At 37.7% G+C, this 12,696-nt stretch overlaps 2 protein-coding genes across 5 annotated transcripts in view; both read left to right on the top strand.

Annotated features, from left to right (window-relative positions):
- Positions 1–12,696, top strand: part of ZNRF2 (zinc and ring finger 2) — a 396,032-nt gene that overhangs the window by 307,394 nt on the left and 75,942 nt on the right. The gene's annotated exons all lie outside the window — the stretch shown is intronic.
- GARS1 (glycyl-tRNA synthetase 1) overlaps positions 1–12,696 on the top strand; it is a 44,320-nt gene that overhangs the window by 23,856 nt on the left and 7,768 nt on the right. Inside the window, exons 9-12 of the mRNA XM_059396633.1 lie at positions 3,113–3,275; positions 4,338–4,502; positions 8,199–8,307; positions 9,137–9,281. Coding sequence (XP_059252616.1) covers positions 3,113–3,275; positions 4,338–4,502; positions 8,199–8,307; positions 9,137–9,281 — 582 coding nt within the window. The remainder of the gene's footprint in view (positions 1–3,112; positions 3,276–4,337; positions 4,503–8,198; positions 8,308–9,136; positions 9,282–12,696) is intronic.

The raw sequence follows: 12,696 nt of genomic DNA, 5'->3' as shown, positions 1-12,696 counted from the left end.
GGAGTTGGCTGCGGGTGTTTCTGTAACCAGTTGACATTCCTCCAGATACTTGGGGTGCCTCTGTGACAGGCCAGCTAGCAGGCTTGATTCTGTCTACTCTAGTCTGCTCACTTGTCTCTATTCTAATAATCTCCTTTTGCCAGATAAATACAGGCATACGGGGGAGGGCATATTGGCACTTAAGTTTTCTTTAGAAACTTACTGTGATTTTAAGCTTTTTGTGATTTCTGTGTTTTCTTACTGATATCATCTCTTGGCATTATAAATTCCATATAAAAAATAAGATACGTAGGTAAACTTAACTATCTTAGACTCCAGAAGGATTTTCCACAGCCCCGCCACCCCACCCATCTCCTCTCTTTTCTTACTCACTATAATTACAGACTTTAGTCATAGCATATCCCAACCACTGACTCTACATCAAAGCACCTGCCTAATCTTGTCAGTCCCCCTGACACCCACTGTGGAAACACCCCATATACTGACCAAACTGTTTCTTCAGGCCTATGATTGGCTCAGCCTTCTGGTCGAGAAAGTGGGGACTGCACGAGGAAGGGGCTTGCACAAAACAGTTTCCCTTTGGGCCTCCATGCGGGAAGAAGAAGTGGTCAGAAACTTTAGCCAGCTATAATAACAATGAAAACTTGTAGGCTTGAGTCTGTTTTACTTCCTGGCTCCTGGGTTTTTCTGTCTCTCTTTTTCCTTTTGTTTTTTGGCTTTCCATCTCTTCCAGTAGTATCTTCAAGCATGATTTCAAAATACTGAGGGAGCCCGGGTAAGACTGACTTTGTGTAAAGTCAGTGTTTTGGAGAGGATTTATATAATGTCAAGTAGCACTTGGAAGTTATAAAAGGACCACAAAGTAAGGCAAAACCTGTGGCCTATGGAATGGAAAGTGGTAAATCGAAAAAGTAGCTCAGAGCTGAGGAGTGATTAGGAGTAAGCTGGTGAAAGGTCCATGGGGTTCCTTGGTCATTTTTATTTTGGACACTTTTACTTTAAAGCACCCTGTCTGGATTCTGGCTGGAATCCAGAATTTGTTATATGCATCTGTAAGGTCCCGACTAGAAATCCACTCATTCTTCCATAAGCCAGTATCCACATGGCTTTTGTTCCTTGGATAGGGCTAGGATTTGTTTAGTGTTGTGATGTCTTCTTGATGGCATGGGGTTATCAGGTGATTAGTCTTTGCATGGCTGTGATTTCTTCTATTTAGGTTGAGAGTATTAGATGGTTCATCTGTAATTAAAAAATATATATTTTTATTGTGATTTGGCTGGTTCTGTCTCCTAGACTATAGGTTATTATAGTTCTCCACGGTCCAGGTACGGTCTCTGAACTCAAAGACAAGAGACTATTGGTAGCATCACTGTTAGAGTTGATTTCTATCGCCTGTCTGTGAGCTGGGATTATTTGACAGAACAGATGGAAAGACTTTGGCAGCAGATTATTTTGGGATTCTGGCAGAATATTTTGATACGCTTTGCATTTTAGATGTTCTCTTGCTGTCCGCCAAGCTATAAGATATGTGAGGACAGACATTTTGCTTCTTTGTCTCTGTCCTATTTCTGTGCACATGGAGGATGTTTGATAGTGGTTGAAAGAAAAGATATAGGTGCCTTAGGACCAAGTAAGAAATACTATTAAAAAATAAAGTTCAAAAATCAGAGCTCTTTTGCAATGCATTTCACGTATTTTTAGGGCACATTTAAGCAATTTTTCATTACTTCTGAAACATCTGAGATAATCATGGAAATGCACTAGTAAATGTGTGTGGGGGAGGTGTTTAAAGAAGAGAGACTTGATTTTGACTCATAAAATTAACTTAAAACACTTTTCCCCCAATAGCTACTTAATTGCCATTCAGAGAGGTCTCTTTGGGAAACCATTACTAAATGCATATTTATTTCATCATTATGCAGTTAGCTTGATGCTAGCCTGTTCAGTTCATGTCTTATGTCCTCTGCCTTGAATAACACTTTATTCAAGAAGCTATTACTCTAAAGAAGCCAGCTGTATGGTGCCATTATCAGTCATTTACTTGCTCAGAGCAATAAAAAGAAAGAAACCGAACTACTATAAAAGCTAAAGAATAATTTCACTTCACTTTTAATTTCCCATCCTTTGAAAAGGAAATACTGGGAACTTCATTTAGTATATATATATAAAGACTTGCTAGTGGTCCAAGGAAAACCACTTTATTTGGAAGTCGCTATTCAGGATCTCATTTCTTTTTTGTGTCTGACGTTCCCTTAAGTTTTCCTAATTTTAAAAACTATCAGTCTGTTCTTTAAAAATTATTTTCCAATGAAAATAATCTTTTGTTGTTATGGCTAGTATGGAGAGAAACACAGATGGATAGTAGTTAAGGTAATAGAAACAGATTTTATTCAAGACTGTTGCAGTAGGGGAAAAGGGACCTCAGTATAGAATAGGGCTCAGTTTTGAATACAGCAGGGGCAAAAGAGGATTTATAGCCAAGGCATGGGGTGAAGTGCATCAGTGGCTAGAAAACTACTAAAAGGGACCATCAGGGGCAAGGCAAGAGGGATTCTGGCCAAGCCAACCTAATGGGTTCTTGCTGGAGATAGGCCAGGGTAAACAGACACCAACTGGGGGATGGTAGTGGATGACAAACCCAAAAAAGAGAGCGGAAGTGATCACATAGCAAGGGTTGGGGTAGAGGGTTCTAGTTAAACTGACTTATCAGGGTTCTTACTAAAACCGGATTTTATAAAGAAGTATACAGATGGGCCTACGAGGAGGTTCAGAAAACTGACTAAAATTAGGGCAAGCAAAGAATCTTTATCATTAGACAGAAGTTAATATTTGAGAGAAGTTTGATTGTATTTATTTATTTAAATTACTATTCAAGTGAGCTGTAAAGTTTTCATTAATATGCTTAAGAATAATAGCCATCCAGACAAACTTAATCTAACTTCTTTTTTTTTTTCCTTGCCATTCTCTTAGGAAACGATTTTCTGGTTTACTGATAAGAGATTCCTGTCGCCTGAGGGCCTGTATCATTGCAGAGTAAAGTTGAAAATAAGGGCCTTGTTAATTTTTATAGTTAAGTATGCAACTTTTATCCCTTACATTTTTTTTCTTCCAGAGAATTCACAATGGCAGAAATTGAGCACTTTGTAGATCCCAGTGAAAAGGACCATCCCAAGTTTCAGAATGTGGCAGACCTCCACCTTTATTTATATTCAGCAAAAGCCCAAGTCAGCGGACAGTCTGCTCGAAAAATGCGTCTAGGAGATGCTGTTGAACAGGTAAGATTCCATAGGTAACTTTATTTAGGTTATTCCAGCTTAGGGTCTGCAGCATTTAGGAAATTCTGTTTACTGGATAACAAAATATTTATTTTAGCAGTCATTTTATTGTTTATATAGTATTTGCTTTTTATACAGTATTTATCCTACACTGTTATTATAGTGGGAGGAAATTACCTGAACATGCCAATTTGTAGGCCACAGGGCTAACATGAAAAAAATTTAGCAGAGCACTTGGAAAAAAGATCCTGGTCTGAACTGTGCCCTGTCAATCCAACTTTTATCAATATGTACCATTTGGTGGAGACATTTTGACTCACAGAACGCCAGTCCTCTGGATTTTAATCTTACACATAACAGTTGGGCTAAAGTCTTGCATAGAATAGAATTTCTCTAATCATTTGTCTAGAAAAGTGAGTGAGTGGAAACTTTATCTAATAGTCTCTGCTGCCTGATAGTGAAATGAATTGCCCCAGGGAACAATGAACTTCCTGCCCCTGAAAATATTTCAGTTGAGGCTGAGTGATGACTTGCCAGCCATTTTGCAGAGAAGGGCTCTGCAGTGGGGCTAGATGATTTCTAAGATCCTTCTGGTACTGGTGTGTGCTCTGGGGTGCACACACTTCAGTGGATAAGGATACATTAAAATCCCTTCAACATGTCTTATTAATTTTGTTAATTCAGAGGAAGTATATCTGCCCTTGTAGGGTCATTATTATGAATGGCATTGCTAGTACTGTAGTACTGAAGTATTGGGCTGAAATTTTGCTGATCCAGTGAGTATGGCAGAAAGATTTTGAATAACTCTGTTATAATCAGCTTGTTAACTTGGCATTAACCCCTTTAAAAATAGCCACAATCAGATTCTTTGTGTTTGAGATTGTTCTGAAAGCTAGATAAATTAGCTTACCCTGTGTGTCAAATATTTTTCAGTAGAGTATGAATAAATCGAAAGTGGTACATTGGCCTTCAAAAGGATGTGTGTTTTTTGCCTTCCTCTGTGCTTGTTTGCATGTTTGCTTGCTTATTTATTCACTTACTTGTTTATTCATTGATTTTTAGGGTGTGATTAACAACTCAGTATTAGGCTACTTCATTGGCCGCATCTACCTCTACCTCACGAAGGTTGGAGTATCTCCAGATAAACTCCGCTTCCGTCAGCACATGGAGAACGAGATGGCCCACTATGCCTGTGACTGTTGGGATGCCGAGTCTAAAACATCCTATGTAAGGATGTGGAAGGGTCGTTAGCATGTGATCTTCACACTGTTAACATAGGAGGCATGGATTTCAAAATTGCATTTTGTGTGTTTTATGTCAGTGGAACAAAGAGAAAAGAGGTCTTTTCCAAAGCAAAATGGAAAAAGCAGTTGTGCTCTGTCCTCTTATAAGGAAGGGGTTACTTTTGTGTCCCAAGAGCCCTTTATGGCTTTTCCAGAGACTGATAGTAAGAGAGACAGGGAAGGTCAGTGACAGAGCAGTGCTGGTGTGTACATTCCGGGGATGGGTAGTGTTATGGGTAGTATCCCCAGGTAGCTAAGATGGGGTGGCCTCCTTCTTGACAAGGAAGGACCCTAACAAACGTTGGAAATGGTGATAGGGCTGAGTAAAGAAAGACATGGTGCATTTTGTTTAGAGAGCTATTTGATAGGTTTTGGTGATAGACTAGTAGTTCAGATCTCTTGTTTAGGAACTACCTTTTCTCAAATTCTATGTATTTAATAGTAATTCAGAGACATCCTGGCTACCACTTCACTGTACCTTACCACCCGCAGCTCCCAAACATGAACATTCATACTGGAGCTTAGGATTGACAGACATTTGCGTTTAGGAGGGTTGCCTGGCTGGCTCAGAGGAGCATGTGACTCTTGATCTCAGGGTCGTGAGTTTGAGCCCCACAGTGGCTGTAGAGATTAATAAACATAAATAAACATTTTTTGAAAAAAGTTAAAAAAAAAAAAGCCATTGGCTATAGAAGATGCTTTCTGCCCTGGTGGCAGTGGGAACAAGGTAGCATCCAGAACAAGGGGCCTGAGAGCCTCCTGGCCTTTCATGTTGGTTATAAAGAGACTTGTCATTTATTCCCATGTGCCCTTGGTTTCACTCTTTAGTTTTCAAAATGACTTTAATAGATTCATTTTTAAAAATTAGAAATAAAAATTAGTCATTTAAAAAAATGACTCATTTCTGTAAAAATCAAAAGCAAAAAGTAATTCTGAAGAATATTATGTAGAAAGTGAAACTTCCAGCTGTATACACGTCCTCAAAAGTTGTTCACGTCTCTGCATCAGGGATCAGCAAATGTTTTCCATAGTAAATGTAGTAAAAATACTTTAGGCGTTGCAGATTTTTGTTTCTTCTTGTCGTCTCTTTCTTTTTTACATCCCTTTAAAAATGTAAAAACCATTCTTAGCCCCATGGGTTTTTTAGCCACTAAATGATATTACATGCATTACAAACATACATGCATGTATATGTTCATAGGTATGCAGATATTTGTAGTGGCTGTTACTGATGTTGTTTTAAATATATTCATTTTCCTTTGTGGATTTAGGGAAGAATTTCGGTAATCTGTTAGGTTTTTCTTGTTACTAGATTTTCCTCACAGACTTGTTGGACATATGTATGCCAAAATGATGGGAGTAGTTAATTTTGGGTTATAGATGAATATAAATTTCTTTACATGTTTTAAATTTTCTGGAATTTCTTCATATTTGCACATCAGATAAATAGATAAATAAATAAAATAGTTCCTGTGTTGTGTGAGAAAAGATTATTTCTTTTCTCTTTGTTCCATACCAGTTCCCTTTCTTAGTTTTCTCTGACTCTAATTTTGTTAAAGTAGACACAGATTCTTGCTATCTCACTTGAGATTCTGAATGTGGCCTGGATTACATTTTATTTCTTTCATTTGTTCATTCAGCATGTATAATTGGTAAGGGCTGTGCTTTCCATTCTGAATGCTTCATATGTAGTATCTTATGTAATCCTTATCGTAGGTCCTGTTTCTGAGGAGACCTAAATGCTGAGAGGTTAAGCAATTTGAGTCTCACAGCAAGTGGTAGAGGTGCGGTATGAACCAGGGCCGTCTCACTCTGGGCCCGTGCTCTTAACCACTGTGCTACATTGCTTTAATAGACCTTACGACATTTCTGCTCATGCTTTTTTGAGTGCCACTGTGAGCTGTAGTTAAGTATTGAGAATCAGAAATGTGGACCTCAGTCTTCCAGATGTGATGAACATCATAGTGATAATAGTTAATCATGCTACATTGTGTATTCAAAAGCTGCTGAGAGAGTAGGTCCTATAAGTTCTAGAACCATGTGTGGTTGCTGGATGTTAACCGACTTATGGTGCTCATTTTACATTATCTACAAATACTGAATCATTGTATTGCATACCTGGAACCAACATAATGTTTCATGTCGATTGTACCTACATTTCTTTTTTTAAATTAAAGGAGAAAATTGAAAAAAGAAAAATGTGGGCCCAGCACAGAATTAGGCTACATTTTACATAAGGTCATTGGGAAACGAAACAAAACCAGAAGCTTGAAGGTAATAGGAACTTTCAAGGAGAGGGGAGAACTCCTTTAAAGACCTTTTCTTGTTTTAAGTACTCACAGTAGTGATTTTTGTTAAACTAGTTGCTTTATAAAGTGTTGTAATTGTTAACAGTTCTACCAAACTAGACAACTGGTGCCGTTTGCTGAGCATGTTTTATAAAGCAAAGGAAATGCCAAAACCCTATTCAAGTTGTTCCATTGTAGCCTGAGAGAACAAAGGAAAATTGTTTCTCACTCACTTAAATCAGGGAAATAAAACAGGTAAAGAGCTTCCTTCCCTCATCTGAAGTACCCCATCAGTAGAACAGTCTGATAAATAGAAATAAGACAGTCCCTGCATTCAAGAAGAAACTTGAACACTTCCTTTTTATGTGCTTCATATTTTAAATTTTTAATGAAAAAAATGTTACTGAGACAGCTAACGCTCCATTCCTTTCTTCTCTTTTCTCAGAGGTAACCACTATCCCAGGCTTGTTGCTTGCTGTCCTCAGATGTGTTTCAGTGATTTTACCTTTTTAGTACATAAATATGTTGACATCTTCAGTGAATGTCAGATGATCAAGTTATTTCATTTTAGGTTTCATTCTTTTAATTTCTGTTTTGTTGTTATGTGTTGGGGTTTCTGAGCTTGTGAGGTTTATTTTTGCTGTCTTTAGTCCATGCACCGCCTGTGGTCACATGCTTGGAAAGCTTAGTAGTTGTGATGGTTGCAATTTTTCATACTCTTTGGATCAAAGGCAGAATATAAATATTCATGAGGACTAACTAGATATCTACTAAAATAAGCCTTTAACATGTCTGTGGTGGCGTTGCTGTTAAGTTTTATTCTGTGACTTAAATGCTACCTGCTCTTTACTAAGGTTTCTTTTGTTGTGTAAGAAACTGAATTGAACACAAATGGCCACATTCATGGCCAGCTGAGCTGTGTGTTTAGCACAGCCGTTTGATCTCAGGTTGTGAGGTCAATAGACACTGCATCCAAAGAGAGTAGAGGTTTCTGCCAGATTCATTTTGAATCATGATTTTGAATTTGAAACCTGTCTACTGACTTTGTTTAGGTTCACATTTTATTTTCGTAGTTAAATCCTATAATATATTAGTTTATCCCACATTTACAATATTGCAAAATAAATCTGCCCAGAAAATAAGAAGACCACTTTGTGTACATGTGTGAATTATATTTTATAGTGTTGTTAGCTGCCTGATGTAGGGAACTATTCCCATTTCAAACATTTATAAAAGTTGAGTGGAGATGCTATAATAAATTATCTTTGGGTATGTGAAAGTTACTTATAATCTGCATGCATCTGTGAATGAACCCAGTGTAATAAATGTTTTTATTTATTATGTCTTCTTAGGGCTGGATTGAGATTGTCGGATGTGCAGATCGTTCCTGTTATGACCTTTCTTGTCATGCTCGAGCCACCAAAGTCCCACTTGTAGCTGAGAAACCTCTGAAAGAGCCCATATCCTTTCTGGTTGCTTCAGCAACTCAGGTCTAAAGTGTAAACTTCTTGAAAATGGATAAATCCAAGTCTGCACATTCTGTGGATAAACAGATGTTTTGGATATTGTGGTAGCACTTATTTAAACCTACATGTTCTACCCCTGTCATTGCTCCTTTCCTAGTCTCTTTCTTGTAATCTGACACACCCACTTTGGTGTGATTTATGCTTTGAAGGAAGCATATTCAGAAGAGTGCTCTGAATGTCTTTCCGGGTGTTGGCCAGTTATTCCCAGCTATCTCCACAATGCATTTCTCTATACCTGCACCTTTAAATAAAGGGCACCTGGGGAATACTTTTTCTACTAAAAGATGAGTGCCATTTTATGGTAAATGAAATAATAATTTAGCTCACTTAGTCTGTAAATCAGCAAAGAAATTTCCATTCTTTACCAGGCAGTTGAGGTCATGAACTCATCTTAGGGCTAGGCCAGGGACAGCAGGTAGATCCTGTTGTGTTTGGGACATTTCAGAAATCCGTAAACGGTAAGCAGAGGTAATTATACCGTGTATCAGGTTATGTTGCTGGTTAGATAATATCCCTTTCATCTCACTGTAACTTTGTAGAAGTCTCTGTTGACAATGTATACTTACTTTTAGTGAGGTTTGTCTGAATGATTCTGTGGGTAGTTATTTCATCTTACACTTATAAGTGTAAGTCCTTATAAGTGGGATCTAGGATGCCAATAGAGAACTAGTTGTTTCAATTTGATGATGGATTGTCCTCAAGATCGTTTTCCAAAATACTATGGCAGTTCACTGTGCTTTTTGGTTCCTTGACTACTTCCTACAAAACAGTCAATGTTGTTCAGTTTGAACCCAATAAGGGAGCAATTGGCAAGGCGTATAAGAAGGACGCAAAGCTAGTGCTGGAGTACCTGGCTGTTTGTGATGAGTGTTACATTACAGAAATGGAGAAACTACTGAATGAAAAAGGGTGAGATTTAAGATGTGTACTTTTTTTTTACGATTTTTATTTATTTATTTGACAGAGATCACAAGTAGGCAGAGATGGAGGCAGAGAGAAAGGGAGAAGCAGGCTTCCTGTTGAGCAGAGAGCCGGAGGCAGGGTTCGATCCCAGGACCCTGAGATCATGACCTGAGCTGAAGGCAGAGGCTTAACCACTGAACCAGCCCGGCGCCCCAGGATGTGTACTTTTATGTGGGTGTTACTTAGCTGTGTCCTCTCTGCAGGTTCTGAAAGGGTGAGATCAGTTTCTCTAGAAATTTTTTGCAGGTAAGTATTATCTCTAGTCTTTCAAGAACTGTGTTTGCTGAGATTTTGGCATTATAGCCTGGAAATAGATTTGAAGTGATCTCTCCCCCCACCCCGTAACTTTCTCAGAGGGGGAGATTTGTCTAAGGAGGTGACTGAGGAAAAATTAGAAATGACATTCTCTCAGTCCTTCTTTTTTTGAACTTTGGAATGGTCTCTATAATTGTTTTAAGCATAAATATAAAAACAATAGAGACAGATCTGTAAAGGAATACGACATAATCCAGTACTAAACAACGTAAAATTTACTGTGTCTGACAAACAACAAAAAAATTTCTAAATGGGATGCCCAAGTAGCTCAGTCAGTTAAGTGTCTGACTCCTGATCTCAGCTCAGGTCACGATCTCAGGGTTGTGAGTTCAAGCCCCACATTGCATTCTATGCTGGGTATGGAGCCTACTTTAAAAAAAAAAAGTTCTCAGGACGCCTGGGTGGCTCAGTTGGTTGGACAACTGCTTTCGGCTCAGGTCATGATCCTGGAGTCCCGGGATCAAGTCCTGCATCGGGCTCCTAGCTCCACGGGGAGTCTGCTTCTCCCTCTGACCTTCTCCTCGCTCATGCTCTCTCTCACTGCATCTCTCTCAAATAAATAAATAAATAAATAAATCTTTAAAAAAAAAAGTTCTCAACATGAGAAAGCATGAGCACATGACCTGTATTGAGGAGGTCTATAAATGTTAAGTATGTAGGTGAATATAAGTGACATTTTCTTTAATTTCTTTAAAATGACATCTCTTAATTTCTTTAAAACGTAATGAACTGTTTAAAGCAAAAACAGAGGCATATGTGTGACTCAGTCGGTTAAGTGTCTGCCTTCAGCTCAGGTCATAATCTCAGGGTCCTGGGTTTGGGCTCTCTGCTCAGCGGGGAGCCTGCTTTTCCCTCGCCCTCAGTCCCTCCCCCGACTTGTGCATGCACACGCTCTGTCTCTCTGAAATGAATAAAGTCTTAAAAAATATTTTAAAAATTAAGCATGGGCGCTGGTGGCTCAGTGGGTTAAGCCTCTGCCTTCAGCTCAGGTCATGATCTCAGGGATCTAGGATCAAGTCCTGCATCAGGCTTTCTGCTTGGCCTAACTTCCTGCCTACTTGTGTCTCTTTGTCAAATAAATAAATAAAATCTTTTAAAAAAAATTAAGCAAAAACAATAAGAATATGTTGTGAAATTTATAACATAGAAGTAAAATGTATGCCATCAGCAGCTTAAAGGATGAGAACAAAGAATTGGGAATATACTGTTGTAAGGTGCATACATTATATGTGAAGTGGCATAATACTCTTTGAGGGTAGACTGTGATAAATTTGGAAAAGTGCATATGGTAAACTCTAGAGCAATTACCTGGAAAAACATGCAAAAACCAAATGGATATAAATAATGAACCAGTTTTTATGGGAGATAAAATAGAATAATAAAAAATACTCCAGAAGAAGGCAGGAGAAAGGGAAAAACGAACAAAGAAATGGTGGGACAAATAGAAAGTAACTCTTGAGATGTTAGATTTAAACTCAGCAGTACCAATAATTATATTAAATGTACTTATCTAAAAAATTAATAGCCATTGATTGTCAGACTGGTTTAAAAAAATCAAGACCCAATTAAATGCTATTTACAGAAAACTTGCTGTAATTGTAATACACAAATAACCTTAAACATAACAGAATCAAAAGATATTTCCCATACAAATATTAATCAAGTCAGGAGTGGCTGTATTAGTATCAGACAAAGTCAACTTCAGAACAAGAGAAATTGCCAGGGACAGTTACATTTCATAATGTTAAAGGGATCAGTTCATCAAGGCATATTCTAACTGTATGCAACTAAAAACACCTGAAAATATATAAAGCAATCTTGATGGAACTGGAAGGAAAAATAGACAAATTCACAATTACAGTCAGATATTTCTACACCCTTCTCTCAGTAATTGTTAGAGTAAGCAGACAAAACAAAAACAAAATGGGAGTTTGAAGATACAAACATTATTAAATGGCTTAATTGCCATTTGTTGAATACCTAATAACTGAAGAGTACAGCTTTTTAAATGAATTGGTAAAATATTTTATATATATATATATATATATTATATATATATATATATATTTTATTTATTTTATAATTTTTTTTTTTTTTTTTGGTACAGCTCTCCCATTGAGTTTTACATTATTTTCTAGGTATTGTTTAAAAAGGCAAAGGAGGGGTGCTTGGGTGGGTCAGTGAGTTAAGCGTCTGCTTTTGGCTCAGGTCATGATCCCGGGGGTCTTGGGATTGAGCCCCACATCAGGCTCCCTTCTCAGCAGGGAGTCTGCTTCTCCTTCTCCCTCTGCCACTTTCCCCTGCTTGTGCTCTCTCTTACAAATCAACTCTTTTAAAAAAATGTAATAGAGCAAAGAATACAAAAGACTGCATATGGGATGCAAACCATGAAATAGTTCATATCCGGCCCTAGATAATAGGCAAAGTGAAAGAAGTCTGACACAAAAGATATATATGTAAAACAAGGAAAGATGATTCGAGTTTATAGTGGTAGAAAGCACATCACTGGTTCACTGGGAGTGGAGGGGATTGAATTGGAGCTTTGGGACAATGGCGGTTGCATGAGAACATTGTCAAAGGAAGTTTTGTAAGATGAATGTTTGTAACAAGTTGAAGATATATGATCGTCCATTTCAGTAGGAAAATTTTAAAGCATACTGGCTTCCCAGAATTAACATCTATTTATGCTAAAATACATCAAATGCCATTAAAATGGACAAGTAAGAACACTAGTTAGATATCATTATTTGTCATAAACATGACAGTTTCCTTTATTAATTATTCTCAAATAATGGCTCTTTGCTAATTTGTTTTTTTTTAATGACTGTTACCTACTCTACACCTGAACTGTACTCACAGAATATATCTCATAATGTTTATGTAATGGAATGATAATGTACTTAAAAACTACAGACAGAACAGTCAAAATGGAGGAAATTTGTGAAAACCACTCATGCTGCATGACATTATTAGTGCTAGAAACTAGCAAAATGCAGTACAAAGTGTGCCAACTACACAGCTTAAAGACAACCACATGAGGGCTCTC

The sequence above is a fragment of the Mustela nigripes genome, chromosome 4 (assembly GCF_022355385.1).
Source record: "Mustela nigripes isolate SB6536 chromosome 4, MUSNIG.SB6536, whole genome shotgun sequence".
Lineage (NCBI taxonomy): Eukaryota > Metazoa > Chordata > Mammalia > Carnivora > Mustelidae > Mustela > Mustela nigripes.
This window is presented reverse-complemented; position numbering and strand designations above follow the sequence as displayed.